A 27626-nucleotide genomic window follows, 5' to 3' on the forward strand; every position below is an offset into this window, starting at 1 on the left:
ACAGAAATGGAGTACAGAAAAAAACCGTACATTCATTGCTACCTATTTGGCTACTATCTTATTACATCACTATTACTATACTATACTATATCTATTCTGCATCACTGCATAAAAACGGTAAAAATACTTCTATTCCTTCCCAACACTGCTATTTATTTCCTCTTTTTTGTAAACCAAAAAAATGTTTCAGTAGGCTTTATCCCCTACACCTATGACGCATCACCATTATTTACAGCTTACAAAACTTTTGTGCCATACCGTCCAGCGTCATTCATACATTGAAAGGTCCTTAAGGGCAAATTTATCAACATTCAAAATCAATAGGTCCCTCGTTGGTAGGCTGTCACCGACACATGCTTCTGTCGAGTTTTCCCTTTCATATTATTTCGTTGTTTATCATCCTATTTTACTTCGTGCTCAATGCTTTTCGTATTAAGTCTATAGCTATACGGTTTCAACACTCAAAGTGTCGTTGACTTTATATCTACATAGGTAGGTATATACTAATACAATCACGATTAAGATTTTTAAGTTTATACGTCTTGTTACTATATCTCTGGAACTGCCCTAAGACACTCCTATCCATGAAATGCTCTTTTCCTATGTATAATTCACTCACATTCAAGAAGCCTACGGAAAAATATGCCTATATACCCTGCTACATGCTTAAATAGTACGAAGTAATAACCCTGAATGCAAGTGAAAATGCAGACATAGCTTGTCTCCAAACCACCAGTATCAAACTTAAAATTAGTTTTGCCAATGTAAACTTATACTACCTTTAAATAACCTAGCGTAAGTTTCAATTACATCGATCACTAGAAACGCCTACAGTGCCTACACAGTCGCAGACAGAACTTGAACTTGAATAATTGACAGACACAAATTCCTTAATACTTAATGAATAAAAAGTTTGTATTCTTGCGAGGTGCCGAACTGGAAAAGGTTTAGGTCGATTTGAGAATTCTTCACTAGTAAAAAGGTTTTAAATTACTGGGCTGGGAGGTACAAGAAGATCCCTTTTTATGGCGGAAACCTCGTAAGGTACCTGAATTTCTAGGGATTGGTGTCCGTGACACGTGAGATTTTTATCTTCAAAGATCCTTGTAACCTTTTTTAGTTTTAGTATGTGACTGGGGAACCTCAACATTCTCATAAAGCATTTTCATCACGTATCGATGTAATGCAGATGCCGAAAATATATCAGAAGAATTTGTATACATTTCTACTTACATTACTGATAATTATACCATTTGATCCTTTACTTCGTTTGTCTGAAAATGACCTAAAAAGAGAGCAGCAAAAAATATCTCAAACTAATTTAACTTCACATTTGAAACTTGAAATTAATTAAATCCTGTCCCACCTGTCACATGTACCGCGCAATTAAAAATCCGATACCAAAAAGTTTAAAAAAGAATAATTTATAAGTTTCGTCGTTAATCAAAGTAATATTATCTTTTTCATACGTGACGCTCGTTTCTGTGGATATAAAAACGTACTGAAAACGTAATTAATGCTCATTGGAGTCACGTCCCTCGGTTATGCTGCTACGATATAATATAAAAAATTGTACCGTGTCATCGCCAGATAATTTTCTGATTCAATTCTGTTTAATCGTGTTTATTTTGTTTGTGGACTGTTTAAAAATGCTGCAGTTTATTGATGGCACGTTTATGTATTTATCGTATAGCTCGTGGCTAAGTGTTGCTACTGAGCCGTACAGAGCAATATCTTAGGTCAAGCTACGCGTGCCGAGGAGGTTTCGTAGATGGGTGACTATTATTAACCATACCGCGGTCCTTCATGTTTCGAAAGGCACGTTCAATTGAGGGTCCCGGCTGTCATTTTCCAACATCTTTGACAGTCGTTACAAGCAGTCAGAAGCTTAAAAGTCTGATTAGCAAAGGGTACAGGTACAGGGTGGAGGTCCGATAGGCAGTCGTTCCATGTAAAATACTGGTATTCAGCTACATCTGGTAAGACTGGAAGCCGACTCCAACATATGGGCATTTGCTTTACCCTTGCTCTCAGGTTTATATTGATTATTCGATTAAAGTAAACTTTTTTCTCTGTGACGATATTTTATAATCGAAATGTTTAGTAAGTCCTATTTGAAACAATATCCTGTTGATAACAAATTAGACGTAATGCGTGGGTGGCCTGTTTTAATCGGAAACTTAATTATATACGGCAAGCTGAAGATGCGTAGGAGACTTTTCCTATTCACGGCTGGAATAATCAATTTGACCTTTATACTTACTCAAAAGGTACTAAGTACTCAAATCATAGGATCTCAACTAAGAGATACTTTTTGTCTATGTTCATACATCTGTAAATGTCTATCAATGTCATTTCATTGTATCGTGACGTCTTCGCCGACATTAAAAACGAATTTAATAAAAATATATTCGCAATATATTGAATTAAATGAATGAAAGTAAGAGTCTAAGCTACGATTGTATTATTATTTATAAGAAAAGAAGAGGTAATGTCAAGTGCAGAGACTCTTCACGTAATAATACAAGCAGACTCGAGAGACATCCAATTTACCTCTTCAAATTTTTCACTTCCGTGCCCCCAGATTTAAATGGAGAGGTATTTATTTTCTATTTAATCTTTCACTATGAGCTGTGATTAGATGTTTTATTTCGTATATAATAGATAATATTTCGCCACGGCTGTTACACCCGAGAGTGTAGGCAGAGGTATTTTAAACCACGTTTCGCCATTATCAATGTTAGATTCTTGTCAAAGAAGGCGAGCCTACTGCCATTTGCCGGGCACGGTTCCAAACTCCGAAATACTTTGAGTATTGAGTACTTGAATTTATCTCCAGGAGCGATTTGTCCAGTCAAAGATGGGCTGCTAGTTATCGTGTTGGACGCTAGCGAAATATTTGTTGTTATAGCAACATTGCTACAAGAGGAGTCTGTCAAGAAATCCGATTAAAAACTTTACTGCTTAACTCTCAGGTATGCAAAGCCCCTCAAAACAATATCCGATTTATTTAAAAGTTATATGATTTCAAAAATTATACTCTGAAGTTATTTAGAGCACAATCTGCCGTCCCCAAACTCTTCAATTCGGCAGATTAGCATCAATTTTCAATTTTATCTTCAAACAATATCAATAGGCAATTTTCTTTATATTTATGACACCATAGCAAAACAGAAGGGGGGGCAATAAAATAAACCTTATTGATACAAACGACGTAACTTTGTGATATAAAATATTCAACGAGATATTTTATAGTTTAAAGGGAGAGTCCCTTCGTAGGCATGGGAATCCCATTTGTAAAATGGATTTTAAAATTAATACATTCACCTATGGGACTGTCTACGGTTGATTAATTTAGAGTTGGCTTGTGGTTGCTTTAGTCTGAGTGAGGTAGAATTAGATGAGATTAAATTAATTTTGTTAAGTAGACATCGTGTGCGTACGTGTGGAATTTTAAGCCTGTTGTGAACTTTGTATTCATTTGTAATATTTCTCCTTTTGAGAGACCTTGAATTGATAGTAAAACAAAGTCATAAAATCTCCGAAGATGAACGTCGTTCATTTTAAGTTCTTCTAAGGCCGGTCGACTATTGATTGCCGATAAAATGACTAAAATAATAGTGCGTTTTAAAACAATATGGCGTATTAGACTATATTATTGAAGGTCAAGGGAGGCCTAAGGCCTGCATACTGTTTTACTAAAATTCTAATTCACCGATTTTTGTACCTGTCATTTCGAAATTGCAAGATTTTTTGTAATAGTCTTTTAGTGATTTTGAAGGGGTTTTTAACTTTTTTCCGGTATTGCTTTTGTTCTTTGGTCGTTGCCTACTCTTATGGGAAAGAGGCGTGATGTTATGTGTGCATGCTCTTCTCTTCGCAAATTTAGTAAGATCAACATTATTTATATTGTATTATTTAAATTTTAGCAATCACGTGGTCTCCCCACGTTTTGTGTGAAGCGTGGGAGAAGCAAAACAAAGGACGTATGTATGAAATCATCCAACTAACGTTTAACGAGATGAATATTAATGTTCTTGAAATTACTTGGACGTAAGATAATATTAGAGCTCCTAACACAACAGGTATGTGTATTATAATGGACGTTACTGTAATCATACATACATATGTACATACATACATACAATCACACCTGTTATAACATATTCAATTCCGCCATTTACAATATTACTCGCTACTAATGTAGCCATATACCGGGACAATACCAAACTTTACACTACAATTGATAGTATTTCAATAAACCAAAATTTAAAATAATATTGTTACTTTACCCGGTGCAGGAATTGATTCCGAGACTGTGATCAGCGGTCGTATACACTACCGCCTAGACCACAGTGGTGGACAATAAATTGACAGTTAAAGCCCGTTCAAACGGTGGACCACATAGACGAATGACTCCCGTGATAGATTTATTTAACTGCATCGTATAACAAACAAAAAAGACCAGAAATCAACATAAAACAGTATGATAAAACTAACAAAATAAAGTTTTCACGGTCTAAAGGCTTTCATCCACATAGATCATTACATAGATTTGCCGATACTAAGAATAACTTTAGTTTCAATTCTATGTTTGATCTTGGGTCTACAACTGGCTGTAATTAGAATAGGTTCAGCGTTTTACATGTGAAAATTTAACAGACACACTTTACTTATTACGGCAATAGACATTGCTTTTTAAGATTTTATATTTAATAAACATGTATAAGGCCCGAAACTGCGTTAAACGGACGCCCGCGACGGGCACCCGTTCTGTGAATACATACATACGTGCACATGCGTATACATGTGCACGTGGACGGTTTCCGTGAGACCGCAACAGTGTCCGTCGCGGGGAAGGATTATTACGTAGTGTTATTAGATCAAGGCGCTTTGCACGCGAATACCCCGCACGGCGACACTGGTGCACGGCCACGGGGCACGGCAGTTCCCCGCGACGGGTACCCGCACGTGTATCCACAATGAAACAATTTTGATGGGACTGCGCGGGCGACCGCTTCACGCATTTTCAAACCTTAGATATTGGACAATGTGTCATAAATACAAACACTTATTCTCTTACAAAGTGACAGCTATTTCCATTTTATAACTCCAATCCAATTACCTAAATACGTAATTTTCCGCGAATACATCTAAAGTATATTTATATACGTATCATAAAAGGTCATAAGTGCGAGCATAATCATAAATATCAATGTTTACGAGCGCCCCCTGGAGTGCGTGACGATTTGAATGAACCACGTACCGTACAGTTTTACCGCTGCTACGACGATAATTGCACATTATGGTTTAATGTTTGTAATTATGATCGTATTGTTCTTATTATTTAACGACTTACCTGCTGACATATTTACAGTAGTAAAATATTACTGATATAAGTAAATGAGCTAGTATGTACAAGCAAATTTAGGTGGTAAGATTAATTAATAATGCCTTATTTTCTTGATATTAATCTCGAAATAATACTACCATTTATATCCATACACATGAACTCTACGACTTAGTGATAAAAACGATAGGAAGATATAGGACGAATCTTGCAACCCAGAAACCAGAAAACCAGTACCAGAGCTAAAATATGTATAGCATTTTATAAGCTTTAAACTATAGGTACTCCCTTTAGCCACTTAAGTGCTAGCCATATTTTATCCTAGCGAAGTAGCCACTACTAGGTAATACGACGTTAGGGACTTAAGAAATTGAGAAAAATAGCCTTACGACCAAGAATTTTAAAATGTTCACCTTTGAATATTTCAATATTTTTATCGAAGTTGAAATGTCTCAAGCGGCTATAAGTGTATTTTTGCACATTTGACTAGAACAATTCCTTCCACCAACATTACTGATAAGAAATAACGATCGCCGGCGTCTAGTCGATAGTGCGTAATCATCCTTAACAGTTTTTCTTTGAAGTAATAAGCCCAGCATTACAAGGGTCAACGTACATATATAAAAAAAATGAACAAATCCAATTGGACATTCAATGATTCGTCACGATATTCGCATTACTGGCTATTTCGACCCTGCCCGATGTGCGATGGGTTAAATCCCTAAAACATTAGGGCCGTACCCTAATCCCACCTATTCTCGTTTGAACGGCTACTCCAACAAAGAGTTGTACGGTTTTGCACGATAAAGGGATTAAAATTTATAAAATTTATAGCGAAGGATTATACGTAGCGGTGTGCGGGTTGATCGCGTTTGTATTAGAAATAGATTTGGGTACAACTATCTCGTATTTTTGGGTTAGAATTTCTATTGACATTACTGAGCATTTATAGATATATCTTTTTTAAGTATTTAGAGGGTATTTTTCGTCGGTTCGTACACACGCGTTAAGTAATATTTTTCTCTCTTTGGTAATATGATTTGAGTTTACTGATTGAGCCATACTTAGTAGTAAGCTGGCTTAAGAGAAAACTGATAGATTTTTTATTTGTTATTTTTATTAATCTTTCTTGATTTACCTTCTATTCTCTTATTTCTTTCTTAAAACTGTATTGTTTTAACATTTTACTTTTGCATTGCCTCTCTTTACAACACATCTGTATAATTTTGGTCACGTAAGTACTAAATAAATTTCAGAACAATCCTAACATACTTAATTAGATTTACACATGAAATGACTAACTCGTCCTCTAAACCTAAACTGCCCTCGTAAAGTAATTTAGTAAAGTTTAATAGCATTAAATATTTTATGTGGATACAGAACATTAAGTTTATTATTATGGACCCTGGAATCTAGGCGTTTCAATAATATAAGCAGTTGGTAACTAACTCTGAACTGCGGCTTACGGGACTATGGTCACGAATGTAAGGACGCGTTTATCTACACATTTATCTCTAGTTGATCATCGAAATTATTTCTCACTTGATTAACGATTATAGGTACATCATTATATTAGGCCGGGGAAAAACTTTAGCATTAAAGTATGTATGAACTTATAATAAAACTAGCTGACCCGTACGGCTTCGCTCGCATGAATAATTTTTTTACAAAGCAATACAAAGCTTAATTATTCCTTAACAACAAAATATGCTTTTTTTACGAAAAATATTCTCAAAATTATTTATATCTCATATAACTCGCGCTAAAGCATATCCACCATTAAAACTGTTGCCATGACAACGGAATTTTGTTAATTCAATGTCATTACAATATTGATTTTTCGCGACTTCGGTGGCGAAATCTGAATTTTCCCGGGAAATGCGTCATTTTCCCGGGGTAAAAAGTAGCCTATGTCCTTTCTCGGGTATCAAACTACCTCCATACCAAATTTCATGCAAATTGGTTCGGTAGTTTGGGCGTGATTGATTAGCAGACAGACAGACGGACAGACAGACAGACAGAGTTACTTTCGCATTTATAATATTAAGTATGGATCTCTTTGACTTCAAGAATCACAAATGAGTACATGGTTCATTAGGTTTCTTTCATTGAGCTCGTGAGGTACCCAAATATCAAGCTTTTTTGTGTAGAGAAAAGATTTTATTACAAGTTCATACGTACTATAATGCGAAAAGACTTTTTCCCCGACCTAATATTATTACAAACAATTTTTGAAGTATGAGGTTGACTTAGATATCGTTATAAATATTGATGGAAATGGAATGTAACTGGATAGGAGGATATAATTCTGTGCATTTCATATCAATGGATGTAAACGGTTAATTAAATTAAGTCTTAATGAGTTTTAACAATGTTTAACTCTTTTATGAGTTTTTTCCTTTGAGTTTTTGTGATATGCGGTTTTTGATATTGTGGTTTCTTGCCTCAATTTCTATTATATTTATTAAGTTCTTAAATTCATATTATAAAGAACTCAACCGGGCGTTGTTTTATCTTTTGATAGCAATACTGGCGATAGTTCGCGCACCTGAATGGTACAACTACTTTGTTTCGTGCGCTGAAAATAAATACGTATTCAAAACGCGTGCATTTCTCCCCAAATAAAAATATTAGCGTAATGTTCTGCTGAGTGTAGAATATTCCTATACTATAGATACGGCTTTACGGGTCACGCTTGTACAAGTCAGGCCAAGCGTGGAATAATTTAGATTTTGTGTACTGTTTAGATAAAGGGCCGGGAGATAAGTTTCTTTCGCTAATATTATAGAGCACAAAGTTTCACCTATTTCGGGCCGAAACTCTGAATATTATTCCTGTGGCTTTGAACAGAATATTTTAGCCGTAAACAAATTAGTTGATACAATCGTGCCCGGTTTTGTAAGTTGGTTGAATTTTTACAATATTTTTGTACACAATTTTGATTAGTACAAAATAGGTTTACCTGTGTGCCTTTGTTCTAGCTAAATTAAATTATTTTTTACGCTATAAAAATACATTTCGTAGTTTTTGTTTGCCGCTTTATGAAAGTTGAAAAATGCGTTTAGTTATACTATATTGTTAGTGTATCCCGAAATTAATTACGATTGTTTTGCACAATTCTACCCTCGTGGAAATCATATTAAATAAATTTTAAAAATAAAAAATAAAGCCATCTTTATTTCAGACTAGTACTTAAATTAAAATAAATATAATTATGCGGAAATTGTTAAAAGTGACATTACTTCACATATAATTTTAAGATACGAACTAATGATAACACCGGTAGCCATAGGCAATGATGCCTTCTGGGAATGCAATCATTTATAAAACTTAGTACATATTTAACACGGTATGCCTATATAATAAGATATAATGAATGTTTTCCAGGAGTCCTAGAACACTAGCATTATGTATGGAAGGTTTCCACGTAAATATAATGTCTCTATTTATGTTTAACGGATATACTGACCTGGCAGTCTTACAGTATACATATTTTAATGACTTTACTATACACACAACTAAAAGTACTACATTTGATAGAGAGAAAGAAAATATCCTTACGAAAATATTAGTTTTGTATTTTGCTATGTTATGGTTATCTTAGCAATAGATAGGTTTGCGTTTGATTGAAACCAATGTATTTCTATATTAGATCAATGGTAAAATGAAAATAGGTATTGTGCTAATTTTAATTTAGTTAAAGCGATTAACAAGAATGCTTAGGAGTTCTTTAGGTGGAGTGCGTTTAAACATACGAAACCAGGACTTTCTAAGCATAAAAGCAGTGTAGAGTACGAGTGGCGCCATAAAAGTTTTTACAAATTCAAAACGACAAGAAAGCACATTAAAACTTATTAATTTTATATTACACGGAGAGTAATAAAGCGAGCCTTAAAGGGTATCCTTGAAAGTCATTATAATAACATTAAGAATTATATTCTTCCTTATAAGGATATTATTATGTATGTGTTTTTGATTATGACTTCCATTTTTTTCTCACAGTCTACTTTAAGTGAAATTTATATTGAGACTAGCTTTTGACCGCGGGTCTATACAAATTATTATTTTTTCTTGGTAGGACGTAGAAGTAAGAGTACTTGTGTTCTTCTCTCCTTTATATTATTCTGCCGTATTGCATCTGTCTTGATGCAACAGTAAAATTGGCTATATAAGCGGCGCATCAGCGCCAATTTGAATAGGAGTCGAAGTGGTCGCCATGGCCGAAATCGGTAGGATAAATCATCATCATCAAAACTGAATCTTACAAGCTGAATGGGGCGCACTTCTTATCCTACTGATTTGAAACATAGTGTAATATAATGCTTAGCTGCTTAACTGTTCCTTAAGCATTTCCTACCATCATTATGATCTAGCAGGCTCTGTATCCTCTTCAAAAGTGCTCATATAGGATGTTCAGTTATCAAAGTGAGGCATATCAATACATACCTAGTATCTAAGCCCAGGCTATTACTTCCCAGTATGTCTTGTTAATTTGCGGTGTGCTCCGCCCACCTCCCTATTAGTCCGCAAGTCTTTGACGTGGTTGCGTGTCTAAGAGGTGTCTAGCATTCCTAATTAGTTTAGTGTTATACATTGCGCTACTATCCCTGGATGACTTGTTGAGTTATTAACAAATAAGCCTCTGCCTTTGCTACTGATTACGTATGCGTGAAGCGTTTTAGAACTAAAAAGTTTAGCTTAGAAAATCTAATAAGTCTTTAAAATTACTTTGCAGGAGTTGAAAACTAAGACTAGTTTCGAAACATTGTTTTCCTAATTTTGAATTTAATATATCTGTCTTATACTTCTTCGTAGTTTCTTTTCTGTGTTACACAAAAATATACATGAAATTAATTCTTAGCAATTACCTATACTTATTGCGTAAAATTTTGGCAAATTATTTTACGCACTTTTTATACCTGTGACTTTGGGAAGAACTCTCATCCTCTATTTTATCCCCTTGGGAGTAGAATTGATCAAAATCCTTTTTCAGCCCGATCCGTCCAGTGGTTTGGACTGTGCGTTGATAAATCATTACGTCAGTCAGTCAATCAGTCAGAGTTAGTTATGTATATTATATTTAGATTAGGTTTCTGAAGACGATGTCCAGGACAGAGCGAAGCGTAGGAGTAGAATGAGGAAGGCTAACCCCACTACCATACGAGATTCATGGCAAGTTAGAGAGAATTAGTAAAACAGTAACACTATAAACTAAAGAAGCTGTCAGTTGTTCGCAATATTTAATATCGTATATCTTTATTTATACTGTCTAGGAGTTAATTGTTTTCTGTGAAGGAAAACACACAAATCCCGATGGTTATTATGATATGGTGCCAATACAAGCGGCGCAGTTATCTCTCCATATAATCTATTCCCGACGAGACAATTATAGGATGGACTTGACAAGTCAAAAGATAAGGTCGTTGATTATATCTTTGGTATACAAGGCTTCCTATATTGGCTTTTGAAAGAAGATTTGAGCAAAAGAATAAGTTATACTCATTTGATTTTACTTTTGGCACTCTAGCTGACTTTTTTAGCTCCGCTCACGCCTGATTTTAGTATAAATTGCGTAAGTTTTGAAAACAAAAGTAGCGTTTCTTTTCTCCGGATCTACAACTATCTTTCTGGCAAATTTTATCGAAATCGGTTCAGCACTTTAGCTGCGAAAGCTGAACACATATTGACATTTATAATAATAGTAGATTGGTGGCGTTTAAAGAAGCGCAACTTATACAATGGGGCAGGTAGATCTTTGGCTCAGGATAGTTTTTATTTCACTCACAACTCGGTATTTATTTTAGCCATCTCTATTACTACCAATATGGTCAACCGTATAGAAAGTCTTTGATATTAAGAGGATTTTTAACAAAGTCTACAAAGGGAAGTCGATTAGCTACTTGCCTTCCGTTTTATGAATCAAATTAAGGATAACAGCTCACAAAACCCATTGCTTTAATGAATTAGATAACACACAAATGGATTCCACTGGATTCCCTCAATTTACATTTTAAATGGCTATTTTAAGAGGTATCCATAGATTCGTTTAAGTGCCTAAACGATCTTCTATCACTTTCAATCTGTTCTGGTTTGTAATTAACTCAGGTTGGGTGCGAATGCCCACAAAAAAATTACCGGGAACCTTTTTAAATTAATGCCGAGCACTTTTTTTGTTACTCAGGTAAGGCAGAAGGTTTTCTGAGCTTGAGAATAAGTCTACAAATATAATTACGTTTAAATAAAAAAGTACTGTTGTCAACATATTTTCTATGTTTATGAGTGGGGGTGAAATTACTTCGCTGCCTCTGCTGTCCAGTGCTGCATTTTTTATTGTGACTGTTTACGTTTCTACGAACAAATCACAGAGCGAAGCATACAAAATGCAGCCTTTAATATCATACCTAGCTTTACTACTTTTATTGATTTATATTATGGAGAAGTTAACTTTGTTAGAAAGCTTATCTTTGATTTGACTCAATTTCAGTAAAATCTATGAGATAGATTAGCGAATGGAATTTTGACAGATGTTTTCATATATTTGGTGGTACGTTATTTAGCAGAAAGGTTATCTGAAACTTAAATAGTAACTTTACAATTACAAATTAAAGCCAAGGGTTGTGTTAAGAAGAAAATTAAATATTATTTGTAACGTGGTTAGCCACGTCAGACTAAAATTAGTTCTTACATTTTAAAGCTTTTACTAGAATCTAATTCCCTAATAAAGGCCACCACGGCAACCGCTTAGGGCAGTGTTTTGGGCTGCGTGTGGTTAGATCTCAAACATAGACGGACGCGTCAGTAGCATGTAATGAAAACTGGCTAAATGACCGAATTTATTTGTGCATCTAATTAGTATTCATTCACCCACGAGACTTTATCTTTCGACCTTTGCATAATATAAGTATCTTATGACGAACGTCTATTGGTAATGTTAGTTTCTGTACGACTCAGTTACTCTTTGTACGACAGAAGTCTACAGGCTAAATTCTCAAACATCACTCAGTTGTAAGTGATGCTCAAAGTTACATCTATCACTAGTCACTACAACACACATCAAAGTAATATTGACAGCACGAGACTTAAGCACAACTACGATTCTGTACAGTCGGTATTTTAGCATATCGAGAGTTAAACATTTAAAATGTACTGCAAAAATACTTTCTACGACGCCCGCCAGAGGTGCTGAACCGATTGTCATACAATTTTTTTCGACAGCTAGCCAGTTGTCGGTATTCGATGATGATAGAGAATTGAGGTAAAAGTTTGCTTTCAATATTGCATTCGCCACGGCAAATCATTTACAACTTCATCGATTTGAACATTTAAATCGATCCCTACGAACAGTTATCGCGGACAGGTGACTCCTTTACAACGAGTTCATAAACCTTATCTTGATCAGTTAAACCTATCTGTATTATCTTTATTACATCTATTAAGTGTTCACAATCAACCTCACAATGGCCGACAGCTCCCCGACTGTATCTAACTCAATATGTTATTATGTGCAGCTCCGAACTATATTTTGTACCCAATAATTACAAAAGAATGCCCGGACCCACCTTAGTACCCTTCAAAAGGCAGTCATAAATTTCATGTGCTAAGGATAAAAATTGATTGTATGTATCTTGAATCAATTATATGAGGCTGTGGGTAAACTGGTTCTCTGCTTGATGATTGAACTAGCTACTGAGGCCTACTCGGCTACTTTTTTCAACGAAATATTTTCATTAATTAATCTTCGGTGTCGTTGCTCGATAAGGACGATCTACGGTTAAGTTTAAAACTTTCAATGAATGTTATTTGTTTTATTTTTTATAACATTACTTTAAAATCGAAGTTTTTCGATGCTTTGCTTTGGTTTCTGTTTCTGTAGTACATTTAGCGGTAGTTTATTTATTCAAAAGCGTTTTTTTTACATGAGTTTTAACGCTATTGTATATGTACCTCAGAACCCAGGGGTTAGAGATTTAAATATTTTATCACTGTATGGACTACAATGTCTAAAAATAAAAATAATACATGTGGAAAATAAAATTCTTCAACAAGTTTTGCTCAAATTAATCTTGAAGCGTAAAAGCGGGAGGTTTGATGTTGAACAAAATTTCACATTACGAGGCGGTTTGAGCTCATAAAACTACGCTGGAGCAATTTATTTGGCGTTAGGCCTACACTTTTTACAGGAGTTCGGGGCTCGAACAACCCTTTTCACAATAACCAACTTGTGCATTGAAGAATTGTTCCGACCCGTGGCCTGTAGTAATATATTTCTCTATCAAAGGTTCCTTTGGGTTCAAATAAAGAAGTGAATGGTGAATATTTGAGGTTATCTCCCTTCCCTCGATAAACTTTTCATCAACTTTATGCAACTTGTTCGTTTCCACCCTTTAACTTATTTTGCGGTAACGATTCAACTTTATACGCATGTGGTTATCCATATCCATACTTCTATACTTCCTTTTAAAAATGCGAATCATAACTTTTTACCTTAAAATGTCTATTGTCTAACGTTTCGATGCAGGTTGCACTCGCCTGTTTGTTACTCTTTCACGCAGAAATGACTCAACGAATTTTCATGAAATTTGTCTAAAACATAAACATAAAGCTAATAACCTAGTTTAACACATAGGGTATTTTTTACCCAGGCAAATCTGGTCATAATTGGCTGAAGCTAGTAAATTATAAATACGAGTCCGTTTGTCTATTGTAATTTTACACAATACCGCTAAACCTTATGTTAAGCTCTAAGATACTTATAGATCTGGTACGAAACATAGGCTTCCTTTTCATCAACCTAAAAGCCGAAATGTAAGCGAAAGAATCAGCATGGCTCAGTTTGTACTTTAATATTTGACATTGAATTACAATATAATCGTAACATTCCGTATATCTGATGTTTGGATCTGTTATTTCAGCGGATATTATTACTGCGACTATGCGCTCGATACAATTTTACGGCTTGTGAGTTCACATAATTTATCACGGTCACCTTTCAATTATTGACACTGCTGAGCTCGTAGCCGTGAATTTTTTACAATGTTATTTGCGTTTATTGACAGTGTAGTGCCTGTATTTATCTGTGTAGCTTTATTTATAGTAACTTGCTGTTTTTAGTATATAGAAGTTTAGTAAGCTACTATATGAATAGACTTTATATAGCAATCGCAGCCGAAACAATAATATTTAGAATTGTTGTTTGTTTGTCTGTCTGTATGTTCGCGCATCACACTAAAACGCACTGCATCAATTTAGATACGGTTTTCGGAATTGTATTGCTTTTAGTTTGTCTTAAAACCTTATGCTTCTTCTTATCTGAGTACGACAATAATAGATTTGATATTAGGTAATTGTATCATAATGGAGTTCACCCGTAGGTCGTACGGGCCAGCCAGCCTAGAATATTGTTGTCTAGTATCAGGTCTGTAAACTAAATCTTTATAAATTGTTTCAAATTATTGAAACAATTCCGTTACTCTCTCCTTTTTAAACAGTTGTACTTACCAAGTGTATTATATTTACCTTTTGTTCGTAGCAACTGTACAATGACATAATGGTTTAAAGCAACATCTCTGGAGTGATTACTTTGTCATTACCAATTGTTGAGACGCCTACGACTACCGTTAAGTAATTCACAACACTTATACATTGACTCTTAGAAATCGCGTGTTCAATGTAATTCTCAGATTGTTTTTATGCCACTTGTTGCTTTTATTTGTCTTTATTTTCTTGATTTAGTAATTGTTTAACTGTTTAATAATATTCAGCCTATTTTCTCCGAAGAAGTGATAGTGCCAATATAAAATTGCATTATCGTACAAATAGCTCCGTGCGTGTGGTGGGTTCGAATACCACCCGGGACAAATCTTTGTGTGATGAGCACGAGTATTTATTCTGAGCCTGGTTGTTAATAGTAGCATTAAGTATATGAGCCTTTTAAAAAAAATCGTCTACAATGTTTATATTTTAAGATGCGATCCACCATTATTCACCATACATTCTGCCAAACCTCGGATTGCTACAAAGCATTCATATCACTGTACCTTTAACAATAATTTATACAAATATGTATTTACAGTAAAAAAACAAATAATAGCCCTTTAAAATATGCTTATTTTCATATTCAATTTGGATCGCGTGTGTTTCAAATCGTGAAATGCATGCTCTAGACTGACTCCGTACGACACATAGCGTGCCGATAATAACGTTTATTATTATGTTGCAGTTTATCTTGATGTCTGGAAAGTAATGATAAGTTTGAAATTAATAGCGTATTGCTTTTTAGTTTTAAAACATCCGAATAATCGCTAGTGGCTTTAAGAAAATGTTTTTTTTATTTATAACTAGAGGCCGCCCGCAACTTCGTCCACGTGGAAACCCTTCCCGTGTAAATCCCGAACCCTCGGGAACTCCGGGATAAAAGTATGTGTTATTCTGGGTCTTCAGTTACCTATATACTAAATTTCATCGTAATCGGTTTTGTAGTATTTGCGTGAAAGAGTAATAAACATCTATGCATACATACATTCGCACAAACTTTCGCATTTATAATATTAGTAGCATCTTATAGAGTCGGGACTAACATTATAATAACGGAAATAAAATGCTATTCATCCACAAATATCTGTCTGTGGATCACATTACTATTAATTTAAGATCTAGGGAGCTATTTTGTATCTCAGTTGACAACCGTTTCCTAGACACTATTCTGTACATTGTTTATTTTCTGAAATGAAGAATGAGTGAAATGTAAGTACTCGTACGTGATACGCATTATGATTGTACAATATCAAGATACTAATATCCATGGTTTGTATGAGAGTAAACTTTTGAACGATACAAACCTAGTACACTAATCGTCTTTGTTAAAACAACTAAATGTCTATTATTGTCTATATCACTATTGAACTATTTTTAAAGTACTTGTGTCCAAAATCCATTTTATTTCAAAAGTGAAAATCAATTCCGAATAATATAACTCTTTTGTTTGATTCAAAGTAAATTCTTGGGGTGTTTCCTTGAAATCAAATTCCATTTGAACGTTCCCGGATTATTTATGTGTTTCCCGGCTTTTTGCCATTGATCCTGGATGCTCGAGGAACAGTGTTCCTCTTGGATGTGTTGGAGAAGAACGTGTTGCGCATACTTAATTTTAATATGTGTTTTATGTGAATGGGAAATGATTAACTATTATTAATTAAATAATTTGAAGGCAAAGAAAAAAACAAAAGGTCTTCTATGAAAAAATACGTTGTCAAAAAGTGTTTGTTATGTTTTTTATAAAATTTTATAGATGCATCTTTAAAATGATGATGATTAGGTACCTATAAATAGAGTAGTGATGATTAGGCGCCAATTTATATATTTGATCCCACTGACAAGTTTGTATTAAATATTTATAAATCGGATATTGATCCAATATTTTTTTTACTTAATCGAGCCTAAACCCTAAGATAGGTACAAAAATACTTAAATATTAAAATCAAGGTTCGGCCTTACATTTATCTTATCCTAGAAGCCGAACTAGATTGATATTCTGTTTAGAATTTAGGCGATAGTCACGTCAGTCCCCTGTCGAGTACGAGAGCAACCAATCACGAGTGCCCTCAAACAACGAGAATAACCAGACAACTGTGAACTGCTCTGAATAATAATATATCAAGTTGTTAATTATACACCCCTGTGTACCACTGGATATAAGATTGATATCCTAAAGGCTTCACGTATAGGTCCCATTTTTATAAGAATTCTTAGAATGCAATCCTTAATTTACTTGTCTAAGTTTTCAAAAAGCTTAATTTTTACTAATGCACGTAGAGATAACGAATTTGTATGTATATAAAATATCACTTTGTCTTAAACCACGCGTCTTTTTATAAAATTTACTTTTTCCTCATAACATTTTCTTTTCTACCAGTAAAGATAGCGCAGACGGGCTTACAAACAGTATAGGTGTAGAATATTGTAGACGTCTGTTTCTAATCCTTCATTTCCTCTTCTTTCCAAGGATTACACATATTCCATAATCCTGATCTACTTTCTCATCTCTTACTTCTCAGAACAGGACAGAAATGCGTCCTAATTATACACTAATCATGCGCCTTAACCGAAAAGTACCTACGGTCTAATTACTCACTAATTATGACTAGTCATGCTCTTCAAAAAATAAGGACTCACGATCGCTCGGCGCAGCGAAGCATCCCGCCAACACACAGAATATCAAACCAACAGTGAGAACAGCCATGTTTGCACTACTTACAGTAATCTGGTCCAGCTGCTTTATATACGTGGCCGTGGACACCCACCTCATCATTAACTCCATACGACACGGCCTTGGCAATTGAATCATTGGACAGTCAACAACAATTGTGGACGAAAATAGCTGGACTCCACGGCTGCCGTATTGTCCAAATAGAAGTTCACCGTACGTGGAACTTGGAACTCTGTCTTTGAAAAAGGAGCCATGCCAATACCGTTGCATCGACTGACATGAGTTCGTTTCCAATTGGCATTGATTTGATTCGGATCTTGTGATTTTACCACATATTATATGATTTTATATATTATATGATTGGTGACTGTTCAAAAGTATCTGAAAATGAAGGAGTTTCAAATCGCATCATTGCATCCTTAAATCCCATTGCTTCTTTCGGTGTTCAATTGCCTTCCCGGTTGGCACTAAGACCTCTAATCCTGGAAAGTGCCAAAGCAACAAGGAACCTGAATGGTGACTCGTCTTTTAACTGTGTATAATATCCATTTTCGCAGCATTAACTTCATATCTGAATTTGTGAATATTGAGTGAGTTCTGTTACCGAGCGTACGAATGTATGGTGCTATTGAAATCAGTCTCATTGTATGAACTGTGGGCCAGCGGTGCGTGCAGCCGTCATTGTCCCAGCCATTGTACCAAGTGTTAAGCATTTGATCAGTTTGATAAGTGTCAAGGTCAATCATGTTTATACATGGATTGCTATCTTTTTAATTAATTGCAGCTGCATATTAAATGGGATCATCCTTTACATTGTCCTGTTGAATATATTAAGTCGATAGTTCCTATAAAACATTCGTTACATGCTTGTTTAGACTTGCAGATCAATGACCCTATATTTCGACAATTGTGATAGTCATTGTGTAAAAATAAACTGTAACAATTTATGGGGCACGGGGATTTACGTGTTTACGTATTACGTTTGTTTGCCTGATATTTTGACCAGTAACAATAGGAGTCTAAAGCTAAGTGAGTATTTATAACTGCTACCTCTGCATTATTCCAGTCAACAAAGGCATTTCCTTAAAATCTTAATTCTTTTACATATTTAAATAACTACCGTAGTCCAATCTGTTCCAGCAGTCTGTTCTTCATCCCAGCAAATATTTTTCATCTTCCACGAAACATCCCGAAATTTCTGCCGGCTAATTTTAGTCGGGAATTTCTTGAATAATTCAGTTAATATTCTAAACAGATTACATTAGCTTAATGTTATAAAATACGATATATTTATTCAGACACTCGACCTCCGAATTTCTAATCACGATCCTACGGGGTACGAACAAACAGTTTATTATTTAGCAAAGAGCGAGTCGGTACGAATCGATACAAATGCGTTGCCAACCATCTTTTGTTAGGGGATGTTACCCCCTGAGTGCATGCCACCCCATGCACGGTGCTTACCAACGGTTTTTGTTACGCAAAAGCGTATTTTGCTAACGTTTTTATTGTCGAATAAAAATATTTGTTTTATGAAGATATTTTTTTGGTGGAACTTTTTGTTTTTTTATGTTAATTGCAGGTATTACTTATTATATTTCTGGTTTTAGTATTAAAAAAATTATAAACATTTTAAGGACAATGCCTTCGTATTTTATGTCCTCACTTGTATTTGTGTTTGCGTATTCGTCCTGTATTATTTTCTCAATACAGAGCTATTGAATTTGAAGTCACATAAACGCAAATAACTAACGAATGTCTTACCTTCATATAAAATAGTGTTCATTTAAATAACAACATCAACAATCCCACTAAAAATAGCCTTCAATTTCTTTCCACACTTCACGATCGAGTTACAAATTGAAATAGTTGCAAGCCGACATTCGAGATTATCTCGAGCGATAATTCCGCTAGCTCGTGGTCTTGTAAAATCGTGCCGAATAAATTCTACAACTTGCATTCACTATAAACTTGCATACAAAATATCTTGTATAGTTCCCATGAGAGAAGAGTGTATAACGACACTTGGATCTAGGTAGTTTTTTGTTTAGTCGACATTCATACGACTGGTCATACATGGCCGGTTGTTGCGATAATCTTATGTTACCTTTAGTTTTGAGCTTCTTTAAGCATATAGAGAGACAGTAATATACTCTCAGGTTTCATGTTGCGGAGTACCAAAAAAGTAAGACAAAAGTCCTATTATAGGTACATATTTTGCTAAAAGTATTAAGGAGGAAATTTTGTTGGTATTGAAAAAATCACAGTGCACCGTCCCCCGACATCGTAGCAATAGATTGTAATAACGCAACGCCTTTTAATGCGTTTCCTTTGTTATCCCCTAGAAACACCGCAATTCTTTCTTAACATTATCGGACATTATAAATCAACGAAGCCATTTAGAATTTCATCGAAAGTTTTATTACACCGTTCAATGACTTGCGAATTTTAAAGATGGCTGCCATTAAAGTTGCGTTCCAATTTACTTAAGGTAATATATTTTTGTTTTCTCCCCAGACTACTTTCTGCAGTTAAGCGTAAACTTGGCTCATAATTCTGTCGTACAGCGGAAACTCTTTACAAGTTAAACTGGATGTTTTCAGTGGAGTTCCGAAGAGTTTTTGTACGTTTTACGGCTGAACATCCGGAGGCATGAGTCACACAATGATGTAGGATGTTGTCTTGCAGAACTGCGGACGGATACAGGAGTAATAAATGCGTTTGTAAAGTTCCAGCTCTTAGTTTATCGTTCAAAGCTTAATAGCATAAACTACAAATTTAAAAAACTGCACAAAATGTTGAGATAAATTCACAAAGCTACAAGTTTAAGGCAAAAGTAAGCTACAATTTAATAACAAAAAGTCAACGAGAGTAATGTCATAATTCAGAAAATGTACTCCGTTTTTAACCCTAGAAAAGTAAGCAGTAACAAAACGGGTTTACGGTCGTTCTCAGTTGCGTTAATTTGCCCCAGTGCGGCCCCCTGAATATCTGCTAATGAGATTAGCGTCCCGCGAGCTCTCGCTCAAATGGACCCCCTACGTCTGACGATTTGACAAAAGACATCCGCAACGTCTAGCTGCCGTCCCCTCAGTACCCTGTTGGTTTGAACCTAAATGCGATTAGACAGGGAAACGGATTTTAATTTACTTGAAGTTAAAACGCGAGTGCAGTGTAGCCGCTTCACGGCAAAGGATCCTTTGATTTCTTCCGCAGAAATCATCAAAAGATGAAATTATAATGAGAGACCGCTGGCGGAAGGTCGCAAGCGCTGATGCAATAAAGTCCCGTATATGATCATTATATATATTTCTTCGCTGTTTAAAATTAATTAATATTAGCTATCATATCATCTAATATTATAAATTACGATTATCTCAATAATTGACCTAAATTATAAGTGGTACCGTGTTCAAAAAACGAAGGGCAATTCCGGGCTTGCGAAGATCAGATAACAGTCGCCGCATGGGAAATCTGACATTCAACCTTACCTTGTTAAACTTGAAACTGCACTGGAAGCTTTAAAAGGCTTCTAAGATTGCATATTCCATAGAAATTTCCTCTTTTATATACTTCATGTGTACTATTTTATGAGTTTTAACAGTTCCTAAGCCACTTCATTTGTTGCTGACCACTTCAAGGAAAAAACACTCGAAATAAGTATTTTATTTGGCCTAAAGTACATTTGAGTTCAAATAATGTAAAAGTACTTTTCCTGCCGTAATAATATTTCCAAAGCCCTGTACAATCCATTAGCATTTCGTCAATTCATCTAACGACCATTTGATGAATATTCAATTTTATTTTCCTACGGGAAATAACGTCTAGATTTGATCGTGAAACCTAGTACCTCAGTATGATTAAAACCTGTCGCGACGGGTGGTGGGCGAAAATTCGTCAAACCAATTTAAGTGAGCAAGAAAAATGACTCGTGCTTCATACTTTTATTTTTAGCAATTATTTAGACTCATGCAATGTCTTTTGCTTCATTTGCTTTAAAATCGCATTTTTTTAGCCTCTAATACACATGGTACAGTCACCATTTAATTAAAACATTAGGGAATTGACGTGAACTTTGAATTTCTTGACGTTTGGGCGTAGGTTACGATATCCGTGGTTGCAAATAAACAGTGGTTGAAAAAGTCATCAGTCAACCAGATCATAAACGTGAAACGAAAACTTTAGAAATACACCTTCTAGAATTTCTCAATTACTTAATAATAAAGAAAATATCAGACGCTGCATTCTTTGGAACGAAATCCAACCACTTGTCTTCTGTTAAAGAAAATTGATCCTGGCAGCGGTCCACTTAGCGGTGACTCACGAAAACACCGTGTCATGAAACACGGAGAATCCCAGGGGAAGTTGAGATATTGTCTGCAACAACAAATTATTAGCAGTTATTAAACAACCTCGGTAATTCATGTGGTAGTCTTTATCACCTTATTGTTAAGTACTGATTCAGGAAAAGTATTAAGCATCCTACTTTTTAGTTTTAACTATACCGGCAATAAATACCCATTATATGATATTATATGAAAACACTTGTCTTGAACGGTGAAGGAAAACGTTGTGAGGATAAAATTTCATGTGTGAAAGTTTTCGTAAGAACGCTTAGTTAAATCTAGAATTAATCAGTGTGGTGCTTAAAAGTAACTAACCCTTCTCTTAATTCAGGAGAACAGTAGGTTATTTATGCAATAAATTAAACCTATAATTAAACTTCTGTCTATAATTTACAATATAATAAACGTTTATTATTTGTTTCAGGTTTCACCCAAAACAACTGAAGCTCAAAATACAAGCTCTGTAAGTAATATATCTTTGGAAATTCAATACATTTGAAACATCTGTTAATCAAATTGTAGTCCCACGTCGGGCGCCAGTACACGTTCAAGTAAGCAAACCTATAATTAAACTATTCGACAGCGATGTTAAATCACTTCGAATTGATTGTAGTTAGAACTAAATTGATGTACAAATTATTTAGTACGTACGTAAAGTTAAGGAATTTCGTGGAAACTGTAACGTAGCTGTAATATTCCATTTAAATGTCGTTGATCAACTAGTATTTGTCTGATACAAACTTTATTCCAATAACTATAAAAGCAATATTAGATTTAACTTCTACTACCCTAAATGTTAGTAATTTTGGTGCCCAACAAGTAGTCCTACGCGCCACTGATAAGTTGAGTAGAAATTAAGCGATTAGCCGTCTGGTCTCTTATCGATATATTTAAATCAATCAAAAATAAGCATTCATAAATGTGATACAGGGTCATCTGACTCATACAACCTTATTCAATCGCGCAAAGGAATAAATAAATGTATATTAAATTCGCATCTATATTTACAATTATAATGTAATTATGTATCTTTCCTCTATAATATCATACATGAACTTTCTTACTGTTATCTTTAAGAACTAAGTAGATAATATCACTTCAATTTCGAAATCAAAACAACACAACCAACTTTTAGTTCGTGACTTTAACTCGAAACATGAACTTATTTTAGTCTGTCGACTGTGACGTCATAGCTGTGAGTTCAGCCAGTGACTCATTTACAATTATCGGGTGGGTCAATGTAGGGGTGATTTCACCCCCAATCGAAATTAAAATTCCGAGCGTGACGTTCAGATAGATGATCTTAAATTTGAATAGATAATGAATACGTACGTTTTATTAGAAAATGTAATAAGCCTCGTTCAATATGGAGAAACGGTTACTGTTTTATCGGTTCTTGCGTGCGTAAATAAATTTTATGTTTTTACATACATACATACATACGTACATGCGTTCATACGTTCGTACATACATACGTTCAATGTTCATACACCCGTACGTACATACATACGTACAATACATACATACATACACATACAAAATCACGCCTTCTTCAGAGACCAGAGAATTTTATGTCTAACTTGAGCATATTTTTATTTATATGAGAATGTTGAATACAACTGCGGGATAATGTCAGGTGAATGCTATGAATCATAGTTCTATAGTTGAAAGTTTCTTTGTGTTGCTTGTGTTTATTGTAATGACTTGCCTCCCCCCATGGGAATACGACGTTTGGTTGCAATAAAGTTAATAATTTATTTTATAGACTTTCATAACTATCAAGATGGCTTTACTTATTTATGAACCCTCTAAGCCACACCCCAAAATTCGAATAGACACACAAAAGAAGGAATATGATATAGTTTTTCAAAAAGCTTGTGACTGACGCTGCAATATGTGCCGAAACAAAGACAAAGTTAAATGTGTTTTTGCAATTATCATGCAGGAAAATAACGCAGGGGATTTCTTAAAATATTTAAGCAGTGAATTACTTAAAAATGTAGTTGAAATAAACGCATAAGTCACTCGCTTGCGGGGTGGAGGGGGTGTACAATATGGCGACTAATTGCACCGATTCACAACTACCCTCCGACTCCGGCCGTAGAGACGGCTCTTGATTGATTATTATTGTTCGTAAGCGATATGGAAATCGCTTAAGCTCTCCGACTATTATTCCAATCGAACCCATTATAGTACCCCGAAATTATTATAGGATATTGGTGCTAAATCATGAGCATCGACCGTTTATTTTGGTAGGAATCGATTTTAAATTATAGTTTTTTATGTCCTACCCTTCAGGGCTTGAATATCATGGTTTTCAAATTAAACCATTTACATTTAATTTTTTTGATAAAATCTATATTTTCCCTAATGATGACATGTAACTTTGACGTTTTAGTACCGGTTGGTTTTGTGACAAAATATAAAATTCCTTGGTCATAAAAATCGTGAGCTGACTCATTGGCTAATATCAAGTAGAATTTACACGATACCTGCCACAAACAATGTAAAACCAAACTACAATTTATAAGCCACATCATATTGTTCTAGAATTCTAAATACACATTCAACTGTTAAACTCCCCAGTCCCCACTAATTGTTCTAGAAATACTCTCTTAGCTCACACATAATTACATTGAAGTTCCAGAGGGATCGGAAATAAGTCTGTTACAATTCTAAATGTGACTAAGTAACATCGATTGCAGTTCAATGTTTTATCTTTCAGACTGTCGGCGCCTTGCTTAGGTAATGTGTTCCCGATTAAATAGTTTAGGCGTTTGCTTACAATCGATACAGTGATATAATAAATATGTACAGAAGGTACACTTTAAAGTAAGTCTGAACTGTATTACTTACTTTTGCATTTATTGTTAAAGTAGTTGAGATCTTTGCCGCGGCTAACACGATTAATATTTCCTAATTGTAAAAAAATATGTTATAATTTGAAATATGATTCATTTAACAAAATATTTTCAGTGTCCTTCGCACGCGCTTATCGCTCACAATATGTGTTCTATTCAAAGATATTTACTATCTAAAAGTCACAGATAATGAGAGTACTTTATTTTAGACATTTTATATGTAAGTCCAATCGATAACAAAAAGTCGGCAGAACTGCTAACACGACGTAATGTAGGTAAACTACTACTTGAAACTGCATTCGAGATTTCTAAGCACTAAGCTACAAAGCGCGCTAAGTTAAGGGATGTCCGACACTTCTGCTGCTTAGTACATGTCCCAACGAACTTTAAACTAGCCAGCAAGAGAATGTGTGGTGTCTACATGTCGTATCGCATGCTCGCATGTTTCCTCCGTGCCTCGCATGCTAAACACCCATTGTCCTTGCCTCGGGAATCTGTTCACTTCGAAATACTTCATCGATATAACGCACCGTGAATTATGGTACACGTGTGAATAACAATTAGGTTTTTGCAGTGATTTTTATTACGATAGTCATATCTGGACTGACAGTTTCTGGATTTCGTAGAGTCGTTGGATTTCTTAACAAAGTTTTTCAAGGTTCAGTTATTATGTTTTTCCTTTCGAGAACTACATTTATGAAATGTTACGAGTTAGATTTATAATATCCTCTACCAGAAACATCCTGCTTTTGAAAAATAAGAGTGGTTTTAGTTTTATAAAATTTTATCTAATTTAAGTAATTACGATGTGGCGGCCCGTAGTAAGATATATTATACAGAAAATAACGAATTCTTCGAAAACATAATGATCTTATGTTGTAGCTAAAATGGTAATGTATATAAACGATTACGTTAAAATGACTTGACACCTTTGGTTACATTCATACTAAAACGAGAGGTTTTTATTCTAGCGAAATAAAAATGCGTATAAATCTAAAGAAATCTCGGTTTTATTTTAAAAATAAAGAACAAAAACATAAAAATCGTGAGAAAGATGTAAAAATAAATCTTTACACACAGTTGATTTTTACAACACCTTCGTGAAAAACCTTTTTTGATGCTTTGTATAAATCTAAAACATACCTGTAACAAATTACTGGGAGATAAACCTCAAACACTTGGCGAAAGGCGTTAAAGGTCGAATAGGGAGGAGTTTAATAGGAAAGCAAATCCCGGTCTAATCCCGGATTACGGGAAAAACCCGGGGAAGTGTGAGTCTGAGTCTTTGGAACTTATCGCGTGTGCTTTAGTCTTTAATTAGACGTTAGTCTTTGAAATCCGCGTCTGGTATTTTGTTTGACTGCCTCCGTGGCGCAGTGGTTTAAGTGGTTTGATCGCCACGTCGATACCACTGCGTCAGGAGGAGAGAGAGGGTTCGATTCCCACACGGGACAATTATTTGTACGATGCACAAATATTTTTTTCGTGTCTGGTTGTACTTTGTGTCCGTTGTTTGTATGTTTGTTAAAGTCCCCGCGACACAAGAGCAACTCTTAGTGCGGGAGTTGTCTTTTAAACAAAGAAAGAAAAAAAATACCTTTAGTCGGTAAACCAACAATAGTGAATTGTTAAAATGTTCGTAAATAGACTGTTTGGCTGTCTCGTTTAAATTGTCTCGCAAAAGGATCGCGTTTGCGTAGTTTGTAACGAAGTCGATTTATGTGTTTTGTTTGTAAACGCCAGTTTGGTACATGTTAAGCACTGTTTATTAATGTGTCAACTGGAATTGGTTCGGATATTGTCTATTCTCTCCCGATTGCATTTAGACGATGAATGTACTACGTTTAATTGGACTAGTTCTACTTTGAGTATTTACACTACTACATGTACATTAACCAGAAAAATATCAAACTAGGAAAAACTAAAAAAAAGTATAGTAATTTGGCTGTTTTAGTATTTAATATGAAGCACATGACATGTTTTGTTAGATGTCAGAGTTGTAGAATTGTTGAGGACGGCAATAAAAAATTTTGGGCGCTAATTAGAAGCTCCAATTTTAGACAAAATCCACACATTTATCAATATACGTCTAATATCGATATCCGTAAGAGTACAACGTCCAAAACGACCCCATCACTATTTCAATAACCCTTTAAAAGTTTAAATTAAATATTTCCACTCTCCACACTACAATGCGTAACACCACAACAGAGGAATCATAACTTGAGAGTAGTGAAGCGAAAAATTTTAAACCGAAAAGTTGGAAGCCGAATGCCGAAAGCCTAAAGCCGAAACTAGCGTTTTAATTAATAGCCAGTTAAACGAATGTTCGTTTCGGGCTGCACATTTTATTTACGGCCAGTTGCTCCGTTTAATTTGATATACGTTTCAGTGGTGAGCGATTGAGTTTTCCTTTGTTGGTGTGACATGATTGTTTTTGAAGGTTGGATATCATGTGACAAACACTATTAGGTTATGAGTTTTTGTGTGAGTTCTGTTGGTAATCTCTCCTTAATGCAAAAAAAGTCGTGGAGAGTATATTGGTTGGACAGTCACTATTTTTTTATCAATATTTTAAGAAAAGTTTAATACACGCGATTTTACGTAGTTGTAAAATTACAATTATATTTTTTTCACTAAAATAGCCCGACTTTTCATCTATGTATTTAAGTATAGTTCAAGAACTGAAGACCCACTTCTTTATAACAATATAATAGGTAATAACGCTACATCATTCAGTACACTAATGTACATAAAAAGCGTACCATTTTATGCCGAAACTCTATAAGGCTACACAAACACTCGTCACTTAAATCCTTAAGTCGGTAAAAGAATTTGCACCGAGTAAATGAGCCGTTGACGCA

At 34.9% G+C, this 27626-nt stretch overlaps 2 protein-coding genes across 5 annotated transcripts in view; one reads left to right on the top strand and one right to left on the bottom strand.

The window, feature by feature from the left end:
- Positions 1 to 17615, bottom strand: part of LOC142973151 (calcyphosin-like protein) — a 66383-nt gene extending 48768 nt beyond the window's left edge. The window contains exon 1 of the mRNA XM_076114746.1: positions 17522 to 17615. Coding sequence (XP_075970861.1) covers positions 17522 to 17588 — 67 coding nt within the window. The 5' untranslated portion in view covers positions 17589 to 17615. The remainder of the gene's footprint in view (positions 1 to 17521) is intronic.
- Positions 1 to 27626, top strand: part of stan (Protocadherin-like wing polarity protein stan) — a 203474-nt gene that overhangs the window by 20886 nt on the left and 154962 nt on the right. For all 4 annotated transcript variants that reach the window (XR_012959493.1, XR_012959494.1, XM_076114743.1 and 1 more), the window contains exon 2: positions 22326 to 22364. The gene's annotated coding sequence lies outside the window, so the exon portion shown is untranslated. The remainder of the gene's footprint in view (positions 1 to 22325; positions 22365 to 27626) is intronic.

Source organism: Anticarsia gemmatalis, chromosome 5, assembly GCF_050436995.1.
Source record: "Anticarsia gemmatalis isolate Benzon Research Colony breed Stoneville strain chromosome 5, ilAntGemm2 primary, whole genome shotgun sequence".
NCBI classification, from domain to species: Eukaryota; Metazoa; Arthropoda; class Insecta; order Lepidoptera; family Erebidae; genus Anticarsia; species Anticarsia gemmatalis.